Raw genomic sequence first — 22769 nt, forward strand, 5'->3', positions numbered from 1 at the left:
TTTGGAAATGCCTATTATACATGTTTCTTACACCATTTAAATTGAGTAGATATGATAGTTTGATGCTCTCACAGAAGATATTATTCGGACCACATGGGATGTTGATTTCTACCAGGTACCATATGCTAAAGATTACAATATGTACACAATCATCCTCTCTAGTTCGTGCAGTGCACAACAACCAATTCATATACGATGAATTGCACTAAACTGCTGATACAAGCTTTATGTAAACAAGTAGCTTAATGTTGAATTCCATATTGTTTGAAATTATGCCCATAAAGCGTTTTGGAAACACTTTGAGTACACACAAAAAAGCATCCCACCTTTACGTTTTTATACAACACCACTTGTCATGTTGTCTGTTGTGTGGCATAGTAGAATTGATTTGTTGATGCTATCGAGTGTGTGCATGAGGGGTGATTCTTTTTACTCCCGTGCAATGCACGAACATGTTTCCTAGTGTAAAGACAAAGCATGTAACTCTTAAACAAACACGAACATCACAGATGGGTGTTCAGCCAATCTTGTCATTTCAAGTTCTTAGCCTTTAATCTATGGCACAAAAGTATCAAGTCTTGTTTAAGTAAGTATCTCCAGGTTACGACACTTGGAACTTCATTTGTAACAATTTTTCCATTTCGAACAGTCCAAATATCCCAACATCCTAGAACATTTATATCCATGAAACCTTCTTGGGGCGTTCTCATCAAAGGCTGGAATTCCTCTTCTTTTGCTCGGCATCAGTGTCATCTAACAATCTTGAGAAAATTTGCAGTCCCAAAAAATATGCATTGGTGTTTCTTCAACTTGATCATTGCGGAAATGTTTAGAATGTTTTATACTACGGGCAGACAATAGAAGTGCGCCGGACAGGTCAAAGCCTATCAAATCTACATGATCCTAGTGTGAACATAATGAGATGGCAGTAGTCTCAGTTAGACAAAATAAGTACCAACAATTGGTTGGGTGGCTAATAGGACGGTTGTATTCTCAGTCTATTATTCTCTTCTTCCCCTTGGTGCCACCCTTCTTGCTTGGATGGCTTGGAACAATGGTTTGCGATAAACCTATTTCTGTCTTTCAAATACCACACAACTATAGCAGTAGAAGAATTTCAGCATATATATACAAAAGTAAATGCATATATTCAAATGAAGTGACAAACATCTTGTTGATTGGTCCTGATGAGAAATAAATATCTATTACAATGACACATCAAATAGTAGTTTAAGAGTTTTATGTAGAATGACAAAGTTCAGTAGGGTATCCTTATATTCCAGATAACTTAGCATAATCCAGGGCTTTCTTTCCTTCTATTTTATTTGCGAAATAAAGTCTTGCATACTCTTCTACTCCCACTGCCTTGTATAACATCTTCTCTTCTATAGTTCCCAAAATTGGTGAAATTATTCCACCATAGGTTGGGACGTGAAATGCTGAAATAGATAGTCGCTCCTTGTGGGCATTTATGGTGACCCGATGCTCAATGCTCTTGTACTTCCCGTTCGACAAAATCTATAATAATATAAAAATTAATTTAAACAAATATCAAGCTTCTCATCTATATCCTTGAAAAAATAGTCCATTATTCATATAAAGTAGGAAGTAGTGTGAAAATTACACACAACATTGTACATGAAAAACTTTCGTAGACACCATTCAACTATTGCTTTCTCAATAATCCAACCCTGATCTCTAGAAAAAGGTGCCTTTGCTTGTAGGGCCTTACTTTTTTCGCTTTATTCGATCAAGATTTCTTGGAAGGAACTGAAAGAACATAATTGGTAAACTGTTGAACATTTCCAATTTTTTTGTTTATTGTAACTTGATCCCGCTGGCAAACAGAGAATAGGAACAATAGTAACCAAGTGGCTTGTCCAAGGAGAAATTGCAATTAGTGTTTTCTTCAACCATGAATGAAGTTTCTTAGCAGAGTTGGCTAGATGCAGGGCGAGGGCTACAAAAGGTAGCTCGACGCCTCACTTGTTTGATTAGGTGGGCCTTCTAGTTTTTTGTCCCTTCAAAGTCTCAAGAATATTTAGAAATAGTGCTAACGCTAACCCGAAGTTATGGTTATTTTTTGAACCACCATACAATGTGGTAAAAATAGTGATGTGATCTTCAATAAATTGAGAAGTACTTTCACCATTTCCGGTAGCAGAAAATTGTAACACATGATGACACATCGGACATAAGCCCTTTCATTTGGTGTTGTGTCTGTGTGTGCGCATGTGCACCCACGTGCGTGCGTCTTGGAGTTTGTAATTAAGTGGGAAGAGCAAAGTTATGGAATTGAGGATTTATCTTCACCCAAGCACAGGTATGGATCGCAAAAAAACATTTTTCCTGTCTTATATGACAATTACTTTTAGAGAAATCCATGCACCAGATCTTCTATTTGTAAGCCTTGAATTGATTATTAGTTGACTAACTTAACATGTCTTATGAAGCATACCTCAAGAAGGTCACCCACATTCACCAGTAGTGCATCAGGACGTGGCTTCACAGGAATCCATGCACCAGATCTTCTAATTTGTAAGCCTTGAACTGAATTAATTTCAAGCAGAATAGTCATAAAAGATCCATCAGAATGCGGTGAGAAACCTAGAACCTTTTCTGGCATTGACGTGCATGGAGGGTAGTAGCTCATCCTAAGAAATTGTGCCACATGTTTGTCTGCCAGTAGTTCAGGAGCAACATCTAGTGTTTTGGCAATGAAGACACTAATGGTTTGAGCGAGTTTCATCAGCTCCATTGAGTAATCTTCAATAGAATTCCTGGGATCATAACCATAAGAGTGTTTGTATGTTAATGCTAGGTATTGGTACATACTGAAATACCAGGACCTTTGTATGACCGGACCTAGCTTGTGTTAGTATCAAATACAAATAACAAGCCCAATTTTTTTGTTGCTTGTATGATCCCTGGTCTAGCCCTTTGTTGGGCAGTACCTTGAACCATATAAAAACTTAGCTGCTAGATATTTATGATGAAAATATTACCCTGTAAAATGTAAAATCAATTTATTTTGTCAAAAAACTCAATGTCCATTAGTTCCCTTTGTTTGTTTTCTGGATTTTAGTAAATTTTCAATATATAAGCTTTGTAAAGAACATTTTGTTGAATTCACCAAATTGACCAGGGCTTGGTAGAACTCAGCAATAAAGGTAACAAATTATTAGGGTCTCGGGTGAGGTTGGTGTCATTATATACACATGTGTAAACATAAAAGGATCATAGTAGTTTACTTTGAGTCCCTAGCCTAGTTAGGAGTAAAACAATTTGCGTATGAATAATAAAGGGTGCCTTGAATCAAATAAATAAAATCTTAATCACCACTAAGTTTAGTTTGTATTGGTGTTGAATAATCAAAGGGTAGCATAACATTAAAAACGAATAATACAATAAGGCCAACATAAATGTTTGATACCCCTCCTCGTTTACCTAAGAGTATATATTATTAGCTAATAAACATTTTTGCGTGAAACAAACACACAGAGTAGTTCATATGCATAAGGAAATCCAGAATTGTCAAAATCATGCTTCAAATGTCACACACCAAAACATGGCACACTATAGCAGTGAAAAAGAATGCCCTTAGTTCAAAATTCCGTCCATTTTAACAAAAGATTATGTGTAACCAAGATAATCCTATAAGTTTTTTTAATCTAATATGGATTCAACTTGAGTTTCGGCCAAATTAACATTTTTTCTTAATATGATGCTTTGAACAGAAGGAACATTTTCCTGCCATTTCTTATCCATCTACAAATTTCAAGCATGCACACAGTCTGACCTGAAAGTATGGGGCTGACTTGGCCAATAACTCATATCACGGCCTTGGGTTGGTTGGGCGAAGAGGGCAAGCAGGTCAGACCAGTCTAGCTTTTGATCATCAGAGACAACAAACGCTTGGCCATAACCTTGAAGATCCCCTGGGCGCTGAGCATAGGCATTCTTAACTTCTAACGGGAGTTGAAAGAACTTCTGAATATCATGCTTGATACCTGTGATGACCTCATCTGGTATTCCATGATTTACAACCTACAAATTTCAAATGTTGCACAAATGGTCATGCTTAATCAAACATACTTTTGAGCGATGGAATGATCGAATCTAGTAATTATTAGAGTTTTTTATAATCTCTAGGCCAATTCAAAATTTTGTCCTTGAATTCCAGTATGAGATATCCCAGGCCTTAAACTTTTTAAACCTGGCTAATCTAGTCCCTAACAATGATCAAAGCAATATGAGAAATGAAGTTGTGATGATTTCCCCATGTGGAGCCGAGTTGTAAATAAGTGGGAAAAATATGAAAAATCAATAATAAAAATACTAAGAAAAAATTCAAGGGAAAAAAGTCATATAATTGTAAATATGAATAAATCTATAAGTTTTAGAACTAAAGTAAGTTACAAATATTTTAAAGTGGAAATATTCTAGAAAAGTTACTGAGAATATTAAAAATATTAAGTCAAAAATAATAAAATATAGAAAAATAAAAATAATTAATTTGTAAAAATACCAAATCAATTTGAGAAATCTCATGACTATTTTATGAAGAATATTGAAGTATCTACATTCTTCCGAGTTTCCATTATTGTTACCACACTATTTTTGAGTTTCCTAGGAATTCTATTACTTGGGGAATACATATGAGTTACTGTTTTTAAAACTTATGAATTATTGTTTTTGTAAATATTTCCATGGTTTTCTATTTTTTGACATAACTTTATTTTTTGTGCTAATTTGAAATTAGTGTTCAAGATATATGTTTTTCTTTGTCTTGGAGAATATTTTTTATTTACTTATACTTTTGGTAAAAGTTTTTGATTCTTTCATGTTCATTCAACTATGTGTATTATTATTAGTCATACGGCTCTATATTGTGGTTAGGAACAGAGTTTTTTTTGTATTTAAGGAACATAAGGTCCATAATCTCAAGTAATAGAGGCTAACAGATCAAGTCAACCAACGGCTGAGCAAAACAAATTTTGTTTGTTTTTCGTAGTATATTATGGACCCATGAAATAAGATTTGCCTCTCCGATTTATTAAGAAGAGAATAACATTTACATGTCTGTGTCACAACACACCCATGAGTATAAAAGTTGTTACTCTCGTGTCATAATTGCATCCAACTTCTTTGCGCCCGCTACCACCCAAAGTGGGCGCCCTTTTGGGACTCCCCTTGAATGAATGATAGCAAACTAAAGGACACAGCGCCCCTCATTTATGAGGCGTCTGCAAGGAAAATGTGGAAAGTTCAGGGGGCCTTGAAGGATGAGGCGTGGGTTGCCAAGATCCAAATTTCATCAAGCTTCTCTGTTGACCACTTTTCAGAAATTTGTTGTGCTTGGGGCCACTTTGTGACTTCATTCTTCTTGAGGAGGTCGAGGATGATAGTACTTGGATGCACACTACAACGGAGTCTACTCGGTGGAATCCGCTTACAATGCTCAATTCCTTGGCACCGTCCGTTCCCCCATGGAGCATGTTGTCTTGGAAGTTTGGGCCCCGCCTAAAATCAAGTTTTTTGCTTGGTTGGCCGCCCAAAATTGGATTTGGACCACGGATAGGCTGGCCAAGCGTGACCGGACAATTTGTGGCCTTTGCCCTCCATGTAAGCAAACTCAAGAATTGGCGGACCACCTCTTCTTCATGTGTGGCCACTTCACACTCAGGCTTTGGGGCATGATGAAAAGATGGCCATAATTGGAATATATCGATACTTTGAACCGGCACTTGTTGCAATCCACCAAGGAGTGGTGGGTTGGCTTATCTAACGAGACCGGAAGGCAATGGCCTCTCTAACCATGCTCATCTTTTGGGCAATTTGATCCGAAAGAAATGTACGAGTCTTCCGGAACAAAAGTCTTTTGTAGTATTTGTTGTGCTTGTGTTGGTGCTTCAACAACAACATGTTTAACATGCAATTAGACGATATTTTTGCCTAGAAAGTGAAGACATAAAGAACTGGTTGGCCAATATGGCCTAAAGTTGCGTACGTGCCGGTTTTTTTGCATGGAAATGATAAGCAATTTAAAGTAGTGACGCACCTGAAAGAAGCCCCACTCGGCGCAGGCAAACCTGAGCTTCGCGACCTCTGCCTCGACGGACTCGGGGCTCAAGAGGTTGCTGAGATCGATCACCGGAACCTCGCCGGAGTGCTCGGGGAGAACGGCGTGCGCGTTGATGTCCGGCTGGACATACCGTTCGATCTGGTCGGCCGTCAGCTCGCCGGCGGACGCCACCAGAGCCTGGACGTTCGCGACGGGAAGCGACGTTCCCAGCTTCGACCACCGGATCTCGCCGGCGCTGCCACTCGCTGCCTCCACCTCCATCGTAGCTAGCTAATTGTTCACTAAGAGTGTTTCTCGCTAGTAAAGTTGCAGGGATCCAGCCATCGATCAGGCTATTATATACTGCGATGTTTTTTTCATGATGACATCTAAGCTGTGCTGTGATGTTTGTTACTACATGAAACGAGTCAGAAAATGCGAATGATTCCTCGCCTGGCTCGCCCGGAAGGCCGTCCGATCCATGTGTTTGGACTTACCCATCGATGCTAAAAATATGGCCGGCGGCCAAGGGCCGAATTTAACTCGGATAAGAGCATCTGTTAGCCGCATATAGCTAATCCTCCCTCTCATGTCCGCGGGCAGTGATCGCTCACACCTCAAAGTTGTACCTCATTTATCAAACTGCAAATCCATACGACCACATGCATAGTAAACCATCTCTACGATTCCATACAGACCGTCCGGCAACTAAATCAATACATGCCATTGGACTACCAACAATTGGCATTTGTACATACATAGTAAGCTATGGATAAAAATCATCGACGGCTGCCCTTGCCCTTGCCCCCGTCCTTGGCGTCTTTGTCATGGAAATGGAACTCGAAGACGCAAAATGGATCAAGTCGGATATGCTCATCTTCGGAGTTGTCCGACCCGTCACGGTCCTCCTTCTCCTCTTTGGGGTGTAGTCCGGCCATGGCACGGATCATCCAGTTTTGCTCTCGGCTGAGGGCTCACGTGTTCCTCCTTAGCCGCTTCTGGAGGATGTGGCCACATACGGTTTCCTCTCGTCCAAGGCATTGCGCAACGCCGCATTCGGTAGTGTGGAGGGCTTCGGCCTCCTACGCCCCCCTGCTTTGCACGGCGGGCGCATAGGTCCCTTAACACTCATACGACTCTGCACAGGAGATCGGGCTATAGATGGAAGTCGAGCCTCTAGATTTGGTGACCGAGCACCACTTTGTCAACGCAAAAGATTCTCGTCGGATCGAGGGTGACCCCGGTCGAACGCACTCCTCTCAGGAGCGGCGGAGAGCCATGCAGACGGCCATAGCCTCCTCCTTCCGGCGTGGCACGATGCCCCGGTCAACGAAACGGGAGTGGTCGTCGGAGTTGAATCCGCTGTCCGTCGTGCCGGAGAAGGCCGGAAATCGCTGGAAGGGAGCTTAGGGGCGGAGTGGAGTGGCTAGGCTTTGGTCTGGGATCTGGATGTACATGAATATATGTGGGGTCAGGATGGGGCAGCGCGTCTGGATCCGACGTGATAGACGCACATGGGCCCCATATTCACCCAACATTTGGAATGGATATGGGTGCCAGTTAGCCTGAGCATATGGGGTGATATGAAGAGCCCGTCCGAGTCAGAATTTTGTAACCGGTTAGTGATCGGACTGTTCACCCAGGCATATACCAGGAGTTTTGGAAGACCGGCTATAGATGCTCTAAGTGCACCGACACACTTGCAAATTTATTGTGGCTAGGCTAAAACAATCCTTTGTAGTTTGTACATGCAGTTGTGAACTTTTTTTGAAATGAAACCGGGAGACGACCTTTATTTTTCAGAGGTTAGAAATCACAAGACGACAAAACCCATGGCTGTTTTTTTAATTAAAATGCATGTCTCTTACAACAGGTAACCACATGTATAAAGTATCTTCTACTCCCTCTGTCCCATAATATAAGAACGTTTTTAACACTATTATAGTGCCAAAAACGTTCTTATATTATGGGACGGAGGGAGTAACAAATAGTGGCTGAATATTGTAAAAAAAAACTCATAGACAAGTACAATATGAATTAATCTATAAACGAAATATGATGGACGGTATCCACATGTCAATGATTATGCGAGAACTATATCTCGCTTATAGCGAGCGGTATCTGACGTCATGCGGAAGCTATTTTCTACATGCTACAGTAATGAGCCGGCCCATTCACTCGCTCGCACGGTGCGCTCACTATGTTTGATGCATTTGGTTCACTAGTACACTTTGTTTTTAGTTTTTTTTCTTTATATTTTTTCTATTTTTTTCATGTTTTTCTTCCGGCTTTTTGTATTTCTTAGTTTTATTGTTTATCACCAGTTTTCTTAATTTGTCTATTGGTTTTCACTGGGGTTTTTCCTTTTCTTTGTTTTTCTACTATTTTCTTTGTTTCTTCTTCTTTTTTTCTTCATGTTTTTTTACTCGTTGTTCTTTAGTTTTCTTTGTTTTCTTTTCTTTTTCTTTTCTACACTCATTTTTCTTTGGTTTTTTGTTTTCTTTTTTTCTTTGGTTTTCTTTTGTTACTTTCCTCAGTATTTGTTGTTTTCTTCATTAACTTTGTTTTCCTCTTTTTTTCTAGTTTTCTTTCCTTTATTTATGTTTCTTAGTTGCTTTCCACATTTTTTATTTTGTTTTCAAACACATATCTAAGTTTTTCAAGTGCACCATGTACATGTTTTATGTACACATGAAACATTTTCTTTATACACATTCTACATTTCTCAAATACATGATGTACATTTTTATTACAAAAAATGTTTTGAACAACTTTAAAATATACACGTTCTACATTTCTTGAATACCCACTGAAATTTTTTATTGTAATAAATATATTTTTAAAGAGCACAAACTATTTTTAAATACATGATTAACATTTTTTCGAACATATCCTTTTGATCTATACTTTGTCCATATATATGTTTACATATTTCGTATACACTAGGATTATTTATAATATACATGCTTAACATTTTCTATATTCTTTATTAACATTTTTTACAGCTTTTATTTTTTATGTATGTTTCTTTATACACTATGAATTTTTGTATTCACCACGGACACTTTTTATATACATGTTTAACATTTTTTTAAACACGACTAACATTTTCTAAAACACATTTTTTCATGTCTATTTTTTACAAACACATTCTACATTTTTTGTATATATCCAGAACATATTTAATATACATGTTTATTAGTGTCCAAATACATGATTAAATTTTTTAGAAACATATCTTTGATGTCTACTCATTTCTAGACACATGGTACATATTATATATTTTATAAATGCATGATTAACATTTTTCAACTTTTGTATATAATAAAGTGAATTTTATAATATATATATATATATATATTCTGAATATTTTGAAATACAAGCAAATGTTAAAAAATGAAACAAAAAAGGAATGCAAAAATGTGAATATAAACGGAAGGAAAAAGAAAGCACTAAAGGTCATTTCGCGCTGGGCGGCGCAATCAGGCGGTGCCTTCAGCGAGACGTCCTATTGTCTCGTTGATTATGGGAGTGGCTCGAATGAGTTGAGCCACTTTTTGGGCTTAACTCAAACCGAGCCCAACAACTCGCTATTTATTTTTGGTTGTTTCAAATATTTTCATCCAAAGCGTGCTTCTTGGGTAAAAGATACTTCGAAGGTTCTAGTAAAGATTGGAGAAGGATTATTGCCTATAAATTCCATGGAAGGTGCTTTGTGACAATGCTCAATCAGTGTTCCTCCTAAAATGCCTGGCTCTGCTGAACCACCGGTGTGGAGAGCTGTTGAGGACCGCGTGGACTGATCCTTCCCCGGGATGCGTGATGAAGAGGGATGCCAGACCCTGATGTCCAACACTTATTTCCAGCGTGCCTAAGTGCTTGGCTGTTGTTATTCCTAAGTTGTTGATTCTTTTCATTTGTGTTCTGGGTGTAATGTTTTAGGGAAAGTTTTCCAAAACTATCGAAACTTTCCAATGGTTGGGAAGCATTATCCGATAGTTCCCAGAATACTCAGAAGGACCTATATTGAATTGCTCAAAGTTTTATTTTTTAAATATGATCCACATTAGGATTTAAAAAATCAAAGTTTTCAAAGTTACAGTGAGGCGACTAGGCTTGGGGATTGCCTCTACATCGCTTAAGGCGCAAATTGGTGGATCAGTGCTCATGCGCATGCTCGGTTAGGCCGCCCATTAGCACCCTCGACCAGTCGTTCACTCGCCTGCTAGCTACTTGTTTAGGGGGGAAACTAACACATCTGTTTTATGGATTAAAAAAATCATACTTAAAAAATGTTCGTGGATTGAAAAAAATATGGATTTGAAAAGAAAATCATGAATTTGAAAAAATATATCACAAAATTAAAAGTATTGATGAATTTGAGAAAAATGTTCATGAATTTGAAGAAACTTTGCAAAAGAAGGGAATAAAAAGTAAACCCGCTTCAACATGCAAACATGCACGAGAATTTCCCCTCTACATGCTATTTATGTTTAATAAATATTTCAAAACTATAAAATAATCAAACACTATAAATTATATGTATTTTAAGTTTTAGCTCTCATATTATTACATCAAATATTCATGTCCGTACAATTAAATATCACTGAAATATATTGCAAAGTACTCCCACAACAAGTGCAGGCCGACAGGCCTGAATTTCTAATCTTTTCATCAAGATGAAAACACACACAAGCAGTAATAAAACATTCAGTACACCTTGTTCACTGAATGATACAATACTTGGCTGTAACATTGAAGGGCAATTCGCTCCATGAATGATTCAACATTCAGGGGAACAGTATATGCCAATGGGGTGCCATACCCACCAAAGTATTAATTTAATTCAAACCAAAACATGATTTTTTTTATTCTGCACGCAAAATACACCAAGAACTTAAGATAACAGGAACCCCGCAATTATTTCATATTGTTCATGCACCAATATTGGAAAGGATCATCGAGGCAGTTGACAAGTGGCCGTATGCAGGATGCTGCAGCCCAGACTTACGCAATAATGGTGTTCTGCTTGAGAAGACCAGGTTAATCCTGAGAAGAAGAATTTGTTAATACTTTCATATTGACTAATCATAAAAATAAATGTAGGACCATCGGAATTTTTCTCTGCATATTCCATGGGAAGGATTTACATATACTCCCTCCGTCCCAAAATAAGTGTCGCTGATTCAGTACAAAGTTGTACTAAATCAACGGCACTTATTTTGGTACAGAGGAAGTACATTGGAAAATTTCTCTTAAGTTTATCACACATCTGTTGCAGAGAAGTTTCAGTATCGCTAAATTTTTTCTATTGAACGGGAACCATGGACATACTGAGCAAAGGTTCTAGTGAAGTTTCAATTAATGATGTTTGGCGGTATTTCCGTTACCCTGAAGGAAGCAATTTTTTGTGTGGATATTCTCTACCTTAGATCCTAAGCTACTTGATTTATTTATTACTCCCTCTGTTTAAAAATGCAAGACGTTTTTTTGGTTTAGATCGAGACTAAAAAACATCTTACATTTTGTTACAGAGACAGTACAAGATTTGCTGTTATAACAAAATGTGCTGTAAAAAACTGTAGATACTAACTAGTTGGTGAGTGACTTACATTTCCTTGTCACAGGCTGATCTTCTATAGAATCCCACACCGGGATCTCCTTAATCCCAGAATATTCATTAAGCAACACAAGGAACTCTTCAGTGATATGGAGAAAACTTAAGACTTTGGAGGGATGTAAGAAACTCAAGGCCAGCTGGAACACCCTTCAATTTTCTCAGGTTCACTAGCTGCAAAATATGGAGGCTTTCCATGGCACCTTTCTTTATCTTTAGCTTACTTAGAGAAGGCAAGTCACGCAGTTTCAGAGACTTCAAATTGGGGAACCATCCCTTGTTGAATGTTAATATTTTCCCGACGAATGCTTCTGTAAGATGCAGCTCTGTCAGGTTATCCAATCCCGAGATGGATGGGAGGGGATCTTCTGGCAGACACGACCAAACAAGATATAGTCCACATAGCTTCTTCCCTCCTTTCTGGAAAAGAGGAGACTGAAATGTCACTTCTGCCAATCTCCCTCTCAGAATGAGTTTCTGAAGGTTGAGGGGTGGGGTTTTCAGCTCATTCAACTGAAGAATTTGATCCTTGTCACTCATGGTAATATGTAATTGATTCAAGAGTTGCATCTTCAAGATGGACCTGCAAAAAAGCGCACAGTGGGTTTCCTTCTGGTTACTTATCCTCAAGCTCCTTAGTTGCTTTAGCTCCCCCAGCTCTTTAATAGAATCTTCTCGTGCTTCAATTGTATTCAGTGTCTGCAAACTTGTCAATTTTAATAGACCCTTCTGGATGCGCATACCATGGCGACATATAAAAGATCGATGTGACCGATCTACAATTCTCTCAACAAGTAAGTGCCTCAAGTTCTTCAGCTTGACAATCCCATGAGGCAATTCTTGTATCACACTGTTGAAAATATCCAATGTCAACAAGTTGGAGAGCTTCTCAATAGACTTCGGGAGGATCTTCACCTTTGAATCGCGCAGATTAAAAAGATCTCCAACAGCACTTGGCACTTCCTCGATGGTCAAGCCACATAGTTCTAGGACTACGATGTACTTAGAGTTAACTGCTACAGAATCAAGTATTCTGGATGATGGCATGGCCTTATGAAATATGATGCAAGATCTAAGACGAGGTAGCTGTAAATGTGGCAAAATATCATTGCTGCATTTAGATACAACCAAGCGACGAGTGTTTGTGTCCAGAATACCATGATTCCCATACTCATATGCAAGACCAAAACTTTCTTTCTGGGATAAATCAATTGCCAACTCACGAACAATGTCATGCATTTTGCAGGATCTTATTCTGCCAAATGAGTTGCATTCCGCAGGCTGCAGCATATTTCTGTGGACAAGCTCGTTCAAATAGCCTTCTGCCACTTCTTCCAGTGTACTACTATGACCCCTTTCCTCAATGAACCCCTCTGCAATCCATAGTCTGATGAGTGACTTCCTGTGAAGAATGTAGTCCTCCGGAAACAAGGAACAGTACAGAAAACAACTCTTCAGGTATGTAGGAAGGTATATGAAGCTCAAATACAAAGTATTCCTCACATCATCAAGCCCCGGGTTATGCGCCAGCTCCCAACCTAGCTGGTCATGGATTCGTTTCCATTCTGTTGGATTCTTCTCGCGCACAAACAAGAGACTTCCAACTGACACAATAGCAAGAGGCAAGCCTTTACACACTTGGCCACTATCTGCTCTGAGTGGCCCTTCAGCTCCGTAGGGCATTCATAATCTTCCTCCCTCCGAAAAGCTTTCCTACGGAAGAGTAACCATGCCTTGTCATCTGGCAAGCATTCACTTTTTAGTGCACGTCCTTTGGACGCCAGCCGAGCTATATCGTCATTGCGCGTCGTAATGACTATTCTGCTTCCTTTAGTATTTGGGGCAAGTATTTGGGGCAAGTTCTCCTAACAATCAGGTATCTCTTTTGCTCTAGAAACTTGCTGAGTTTGCCTTTTATATTGATCAAGTCCATTGTAGTGATCTCGGTGGGAGCAGTTTCCCCATCACGATGAAGTTCCTTAAATAGTTTCCTCAAGAGCTCTATTGGCGAATATGTTTGTGAGACAGATACCCATGCATGGCAGTCATACTTTTCTCTCTTCTCATTATACACATTTGCAGCTAACCAAAAATCTCCTCGCTTTTTCTTCATTGCTTCGATGATCTAGTTTACAATGTGGGATTACATAGGTATAAATAGCAGCTAAACTACCAATATCTAGTTCAAGTATACACATTTGAAGCTAACCAAAAATCTCCGATCTGTTTTTTCCCATCGCAAGTTATGCGAGTCGCCACGGGACGTTCTGCCAAGTTGAAGCTAGCCTCTAGTTCAAGTATACATATGGCAAGACACGCATGTACTGTGGCTAGGCACGAAATCAATCAAGCTAGCTTTGCATGTATATGTGCTGCATCTGGGTGAATCGAGCTAGCGTTCTAAAGCCAACAAGGACCGGATCAGATGTGGAACTGCAAGAACTGGATGGAAAGAGAAACTAAAATCATGATTATGATTTACAGTTAAGAGTCACACACTTGAATTTTGTACTTGTGTTTTTTACAGGAGTGTTATTCTCTCAATTAGGGTAGTGTGTATTTGTTTATTTGGGTTAGATATGAGAGACGAGTAAAATTATATTTGTTTATTTATGTCTCTTAAAAGGCTGCTAGTCCCACATGTAGGTAGAAGTACATTTTGTTTATTTGGTATGTGAACTCATTATCAACTCAAACATTTATAAGTACGAAAGATATCTTACAAAAATATCCACCTTAATAGAGTGAGTGTGGCCTATACTGCACATTCCAGTACTTTAGCAATTTAGTTCATGGTAAGTTGCTCATGCACAACGAATTATATCAGTTCTATTATCAGTGTGTTTTACAGTTGTTAAGAGTGAGGAAATATGCAACTTGTATTTTCAATAGGCCATAGTCATAGCATAAATACGTACATGTGTGTTAAATGTGCAGAAAACTCCTTATACAACAAGGATAATTGAAGGCGCATCTAACTCTTCGGGCGATTGAATGTTCATCCATTCCCCAAGGTAAATTTTGGTGACTAATTTCAACATATCTCAAGAAACTAATGCCTGCTACAAGATTATTTCGGGAAAGTTTTCAACGAAGGAAATGGAAGGTGACCCCCACAAATCAACATGATCACAAGTATTAGTCAAGCTCAAGAATTGCCATTGTCATTTGAGTGATCCAAGATCACATCGAGTTCTCTTAGGCATGCCGATACTATCAAAAGGAGATGAGGAAGCTATAATGAGTTTTTCTCGAGTGATTGAAGATCAAACTCCATAAGTCATCAAAAGTCTTCATTTTTCCTCCACTATGTGATGTAGGGTGGAACCCTAATGGTGTCGATCTTTCACGATTGGAGAGGATCCCACGAAGAACACGAGAGGGGGAAACAAGAGGAAACACTCAAATAGACAAGACAGAATCACACATGTGCTAAATCCACATACACACGGAGAGATTCACAATCCAAAGTCAATAAGGGAGGATACACACGGTAGCTAGTTCATCCCAATCCGTGAGGAGGTGGGGTCTCGAATCCGTAGAGGATCTTCCCTAGAAGGGGTCTTGAATCCGCTTGGGGGATCTTCTCCTAGGAGGTCTTGAACTCCAAGGAGTAGGGGTAAGTGGATGAGCAAAGCTCAATCTCTAATGAGCTAATCCTTTGCTAACCCTAGATGGAGGAGGGGGAGGTCTATATATAGTGCTAGTACAAGTTGAGGCGAGTTGGAGGGATACATGGGCCAGAGGCCCGTTACACTGTGTGCAGACATGGACCGGATGTCCGGGGCAGCTGTGGGTTTTGGTAATGTAGTCTTCGGCCGGATTTCCGGGCAGGGGCTGGATGTCCCGGGTCGTCGGGCGGATGTCCGGGGTTGGGCCAGATGTCCGGTGCCTGTAGGTACTTGGCGTCTAGGTTGCTGCTGTGGTTGAAATCTTCAGGGGTCGGATGTCTGGGTCCTGTAACCTTTCTCCGGTTCCTCTAGTCGTGCTCCTTCGTCCATGTGCTTGGGGACTTTTCCTTCATCACGAGCATCTCCGAGAGGGTCTTCTCCATACCTAATCACACATAGCATTCCGGCTTTAGGTAGTAGCCATGTCTCACGTGGGTCATACGGAATATCACAAAGGAGAGATGTCACCTCGGTCTCGAGGGCTCTTGCACGTGCTCGTGTCATCGGTCCACTTGGCACTTGGGGAAACATAGGTAGGTCCATGGGGATGACCGTAGGATTACCGCACAATCATCGCAACAGTTTCAAATACTGTTGCATCTGCGTGCGCACAGAATTGTTTGTTGGAGGTCTAGGGCCCATCTTAAATAAGGGCCCAATATATCGGTCTACATACTTAAATAAAATACAAAAAATGATTTGCAGAACAAAAAACCAACATGGACAGGGCGCACATGCCCCCCTCCTCGGTGCACTTTAGCATGTTGTATTTATTCAATAGTTATTTATAGTTGAGTACATTATAATCATTATTTATCGTATAATCACATAGAGATGGTGTCTTCTGACTTTATTTGCTAGCTAAAATTATGTTTTTGTGTTAATGCCTTTATATTTTCCATGATGTATGATATATATTGTTGAAAGTATATATGTTAATATGTTAATGTTCATTGTGCCTCAATCGCACTAGGGCCTCCATGATGTTAAGGCCGGCCCAGACTAAGTGTATGTTCCGGTGACATAACACATACTCCCATGCAAAATTTAATTCTCACAAACATCCATGCATCCAGGCAGAAACATCAGTTCACAAAAAGATTTCAGCTTTACTAGGAAGCACTATCTCTTCTGCAAGTCCTTTGCAACAGCAATAGCAGCAGCGAGATACTCCGTGGAAATCCTCTTCCCAGCCCAACTACCACTCTCATCTCTCAAAATCTCTTACAGCAACAGCGAGCGGCACGTACGCCTGCAACTAGCACATGCCGCTGCAGCTAGCATTGCTCTGGGTACAGCAAGACCAGCAGGCGGCGCCTTGCGAGTCCGACGAGCACTGGGACGACGACGGCGGGCAGCGACCACCACCGGCATCCCGCCTCCATCTGCCACAGGTTTTTTCAGGTTAGGATATGACCCCCCCCTTCTGTCCCCCCAATTTGCATCTGGTGCTTTTTTTGAGGGGTGGATCTCTGGTGCTGATTAGCGGAGACACGGTTAATACCGACTATATATGGCTTCGACGATATTGTTCATGTTAAGCCAGTTCATGTTTGTTTAGTTTCATGTTCAAGCTAGCTAGTTCTTGTTGTCTTGTTGGGTAGTACTGTATGTAATAGTTGTGCCAACTTTCATGTCTAGGGCCAGACAAACATGGAACGAGCAGAGGGACACAGACTCGTATGAGTATTAAATGTGAATCTCACGCCAGGGCGCCAGTCTGTGTTGGTTCTCTCGCATGGGTTTGGTTGTGACAAGTCTGTTTTGGACAATACAATTGCCCGTGTACGAAGAGATGTACGGTTCAAGGAGAGCAGCGTCCTTTCGTACGATCTCGCCTTCTCGGGTCAAGGCGACAAAGAGTACTATAATGCCAACAGGCATAGGTACGAAACGCTCGATGGGTACGTCGAGGACCTCATTGTTTCCCTTCAACATTATGGCATCTCGCAATGCGTTTTTGTTGGACGTTCTACGTCTGGCTTAGTTGGTATTCTAGCCTCAATTCGCTGTAGAGATCTCTTTAGCCACCTCGTTCTCATTGGCACTTCCCCCCGGTGAGTAATCAATACAAACGTTTTTCCCCAGTAAGTCTCGGGTCTCATGAGTGGGAGGGAAGGGGATGGGATGGAGCGGCGGTGGGAGACAATGGAGCCTCAACAAGCTCTCACCTGATTGCCGTCAGGTTTGTGGAGGGGAAGGGATGAGAAGGGGCGGCGGCCGTGGTTGATGAGGTCGCCAGCTGTGGGGGGAGAGGGGAGGGAGGGGAGTGGGTGAGATCCAGTGAGTGGAGTGGATGAGGTCGCCGGATGGGTTGGGTGCTTTTCTTTTTTTGAGTAAATTTTTTTTTTGTAATACTGCTGGGTTGGGTGCTTGTTGGGCCGTGCTGTATAGCCAATTTGGGCCTTTGATCGACAATGTTTTCTCTCCGAAGAAAAAAAATACACTAAAGTATATACATGGATCATATGAATAAATGTTTTAACCTTCAAAAACAAATACGAATAAATGTTGTTTTCTCAAAAAAATGAATAATTTTTTTATACTTACTACATATATTCAAAGTAACACAAAAAAGTAAAATTGTAGGGAAAAAACCCGAATATACTTGGTTTATGTTGGATTGCTTGCATGTTTTTATCTTTTGTTGGACAATTTTCCTTAGCCTGCATAAAAAATTAAACTCTTCTACTAAAAAATATAAATAGTTTAAAATGATTTAAGAAATTTCAGATGATATATTATTTATATATGCACATTATAGTTGGTTGTTTCCTCCGAAATAAATGCAACATCTTTGACTAATAATATGAAAAACAGTTTTTCGTTTTTACAAAATAAAACAGTTGTGTTTGTTTCACTCTTACTTTTATTATATATTGTATATGTTTATATCATGTAGTAGAAAATATCATTTATATTTCATCGTAGATAAAGAGTGATGGGTTCCGACATACACACTGATGTAACCAGGCTGGATGCAACGATGACAGACCAGACTGAAACACCACGAGAAGAGGTATATAGCTAATTATTCTTTGTCTGTGTCTTATATATGATAATACAAAATGTTTATATTTTACATATTATTATTTTTCAGAATATATGAGACATAGATATGGATTTTGGAGATGCACAAAAAGAATACATCGATAAGGGTTCTGAAGCGGCGACGCTGAAAGGGGCCGAAAACTCACTGAGTTTTTTAAAACAAAATGATGTGAGGGCGGTGATATCTCATAAAAAATCAAAAAAGAATGCCAATGTAAATGTTATTGCACAAGGTATTATTTTCAATGTTATTATCGATCTTTCCTTCGACATATTGTTTTATGTATTCAACCAATTTGTCTAATTTTTTATACTAATTTGGCTCGTTTTTGTATCATGTCGATAGACTATATTTGTACTCCTAGAGATATTACAGTCATTGAATCAATCATGTCTGCCCCCAAGAAAACCATGTTCGTGGACATTGAAGATGCCTTCTTATCAAACGACAATTTGGAGTGCCTTATGAAGGATGATATATTCTTACACGATGATGCAAGACCAATTTGCATAAAATTTGTAATTAATAATATAAAGAACATATAATATCGTAAGATATGATCTAAACGTGGACTTACAGGTGATAAATGCTTACATATATTGCATGATGGCTCACGACCATCTACGAGACAGGGTGGGTAAAAAGGTCTATATTATTAGCACGTTTGTTTCTGGCCAGATGAAAGAAGACGGAGACACGGACATTGACCCATCAAAATATCATCACATTGTACAACATGTTAATACTTATCTACAACAAGATATGGTTGGTATCGCCTCATTATCCATGTATATGACGATGTTTTTTTACTCAGTCCATGATGCGGGATTCAACACGAGGTCAAAATTTCTGCGATAAGGAAACTATTCAGAAGTTGGCAAATTTGTTTGATAGCTGGCCTGGGATAGACAACATCTCATCGTGCAACATGGTAAGTAAGGTCTTTTGTCCATTGTTTGTCGTGGTTTATTATTGTCTGTAATATCTACGACTTGTAGATTTATCTTCCATATGAATCCATCGGCCGATACATCTTGTATGTCATCGACAAAGAGGCACGTTGTGTATTTATTTTGGACCCTATTCATACAACACAATTGTTGGAGATGAAAATTCTGAGGCACTTAGTGAAATTAAAAAGTTTTGCACGGAAATTCAAAGAAGCATTGGAAATAAAGCAACCAGGATGGCATTCTGATATATCAAAATGGCAATGTTTATCTCCTGATGGTATTCCAACGAGCGTAGACGGGTAATAAATTTAGAATATAAACATTTATTTTTTTATCACCATATTTAATACAATAACAATTTAGGAAATTGCAAGGATTTGTTAGGCTGTTTTGTCTTTTATTTTATGCTTTTGTGGGACGGTAAAAACCTGGCGAAGCCGGTTTGTGCGGTGAGTAATGTGCATTACACATGTTCTTAAACCTTCCACGTGAAGTATTCATGCTAACTACGTATATTGCTTGTGCAGGATGGGTATGAATTGAGAAAGCAATTTTTATTATGCTTGCTCAAACATCGTGTGAATGAACCTAAAGACAACTTGCCTGATATTGTGAGAGAATTTCTTAAGCGCATCAAGTAGATCTCAATACTTTGCAATAAATTTTTAATTGGATCATCACTTATACGTATACATTGTTAATTTGCTACTTTGTTATCACTTTTGATTCCAAATGAAGTGGACTTCAATTATTATGCAATTTTGATTGTGTTATATTGTCTCTATCTATGACTATTTCACAAGCCCGTGGCAACGCACGGGCATTCTACTAGTTAGAGATAGATATCTACTACTGCGTGTTAATCTTATTCACAAGTATACAATTAATGCAGCATGGTGGGAAAAAAAGACTACATGATAAGATACTCTAGCAGGGCCGGCCCTAGGCCATGGCAAAAGGTGCGGCGGCCTAGGGCCCATCTTAAATAAGGGCATGATATATCTTATACATAAATTACAAAAAATATATTTGCAGAACAAAAAAATCAACATGGACAGCGGGCATATTGTTGGGGAACGTAGTAATTTCAAAATTTTCCTACACACACGCAAGATCATGGTGATGCACATCAACGAGAGGGGAGAGTGTTGCCCACGTACCCTTGTAGACCGAAAGAGGAAGCGTTAGCACAACGCGGTTGATGTAGTCGTACGTCTTCACGATCTGACCAATCAAGTACCGAATGCACGACACCTCCGAGTTCTGCACACATTCAACTTGATGACGTCCCTCGAACTCCGATCCAGCCGAGTGTTGAGGGAGAGTTTCGTCAGCACGACGGTGTGGTGACGATGATGATGTTCTACCGACGCAGGGCTTCGCCTAAGCACCGCTACGATATGATCGAGGTGGATTATGGTGGAGGGGGGCACCACACACGGCTAAGAGATCAAGAGATCAATTGTTGTGTCTCTGGGGTGCCCCCTACCCCCGTATATAAAGGAGTGGAGGAGGGGGAGGGCCGGCCCTCTCTATGGCGCGCTCTAGGGGAGTCCTACTCCCACCAGGAGTAGGATTCCCCTTTTCCTAGTAGAACTAGGAGCCCTTCCATGTAGTAGGAGTAGGAGGGAAGGAAAGGAAAGGGAAAAGGAGAAGGAAGGAAGGGGGCGCCCCCCTCCCTAGTCCAATTCGGACCAGCCCATGGGGAGGGGTGCGGCCACCCTTTGGGGCCTTTCTCTCCTTTCCCGTATGGCCCATTAAGGCCCAATACGAATTCCCGTAACTCTCCGGTACTCCCGAAAATAGCCGAATCACTCGGAACCTTTCCGATGTCCGAATATAGTCGTCCAATATATTGATCTTTACGTCTCGACCATTTCGAGACTCCTCGTCATGTCCCCGATCTCATCCGGGACTCCGAACTCCTTCGGTACATCAAAACTCATAATATAACGGTCATCGAACTTTAAGCGTGCGGACCCTACGGGTTCGAGAACTATGTAGACATGACCGAGACACGTCTCCTGTCAATAACCAATAGCGGAACCTGGATGCTCATATTGGCTCCTACATATTCTACGAAGATCTTTATCAGTCAAACCGCATAACAACATACGTTGTTCCCTTTGTCATCGGTATGTTACTTGCCCGAGATTCGATAGATCGGTATCTCAATACCTAGTTCAATCTCGTTACCGGCAAGTCTCTTTACTCGTTCCGTAACACATCATCCCGCAACTAACTCATTAGTTGCAATGCTTGCAAGGCTTATAGTGATGTGCATTACCGAGTGGGCCCAGAGATACCTCTTCGACAATCGGAGTGACAAATCTAATCTCGAAATACGCCAAACCAACAAATACCTTCGGAGACACCTATAGAGCACCTTTATAATCACCCAGTTACGTTGTGATGTTTGGTGGCACACAAAGTGTTCCTCCGGTAAACGGGAGTTGCATAATCTCATAGTCATAGGAATATGTATAAGTCATGAAGAAAGCAATAGCAACAAACTAAATGATCAAGTGCTAAGCTAACGGAATGGGTCAAGTCAATCACATCATTCTCCTAATGATGTGATCCCGTTAATCAAATGACAACTCATGTCTATGGTTAGGAAACATAACCATCTTTGATCAACGAGCTAGTCAAGTAGAGGCATACTAGTGACACTCTGTTTGTCTATGTATTCACACATGTATTATGTTTCCGGTTAATACAATTCTAGCATGAATAATAAACATTTATCATGATATAAGGAAATAAATAATAACTTTATTATTGCCTCTAGGGCATATTTCCTTCAGTCTCCCATTTGCACTAGAGTCAATAATCTAGTTCACATTGACATGTGATTTAATACCAATAGTTCACATCACCATGTGATTAACACCCATAGTTCACATCGACACGTGACCAACACCCAAAGGGTTTACTAGAGTCAATAATCTAGTTCACATCGCTGTGTGATTAACACCCAAAGAGTACTAAGGTGTGATCATGTTTTGCTTGTGAGAGAAGTTTAGTCAACGGGTCTGCCACATTCAGATCCGTAAGTATTTTGCAAATTTCTATGTCAACAATGCTCTGCACGGAGCTACTCTAGCTAATTGATCCCACTTTCAATATGTATCCAGATTGAGATTTAGAGTCATTTGGATCAGTGTCAAAATTTGCATCGACGTAACCCTTTACGATGAACCTTTTTGTCACCTCCATAATTGATAAACATATCCTTATTCCACTAAGGATAATTTTGACCGTTGTCCAGTGATCTACTCCTAGATCACTATTGTACCCCTTGCCAAAAGCAGTGTAGGGTATATAATAGATCTGGTACACAGCATGGCATATTTTACAGAACATATGGCCAAGGCATAGGGAATGACTTTCATTCTCTTTCTATCTTCTA

General features: G+C 39.9%; 1 protein-coding gene and 1 pseudogene across 1 annotated transcript; both read right to left on the minus strand.

Annotated features, from left to right (window-relative positions):
- Positions 1-1272: 1272 nt before the first annotated feature.
- LOC147983454 (2-oxoglutarate-dependent dioxygenase 11-like) lies at positions 1273-6522 on the minus strand. Its single transcript, XM_087539508.1, has 4 exons — positions 6062-6522; positions 3800-4047; positions 2459-2780; positions 1273-1518 (listed from the first exon to the last, which is right to left on the minus strand). Exons 1-4 carry the CDS (start codon positions 6344-6346, stop codon positions 1273-1275), a joined length of 1101 nt encoding a protein of 366 aa, XP_087395634.1. The 5' UTR covers positions 6347-6522.
- A 5134-nt stretch (positions 6523-11656) lies between these two features.
- On the minus strand, positions 11657-13794 carry LOC147983455 (disease resistance protein RPM1-like; annotated as a pseudogene).
- Positions 13795-22769: the final 8975 nt, after the last annotated feature.

Source organism: Triticum urartu, chromosome 2A, assembly GCF_056163025.1.
Source record: "Triticum urartu cultivar PI428250 chromosome 2A, HENAU_Tu73, whole genome shotgun sequence".
Taxonomy (NCBI): Eukaryota; Viridiplantae; Streptophyta; class Magnoliopsida; order Poales; family Poaceae; genus Triticum; species Triticum urartu.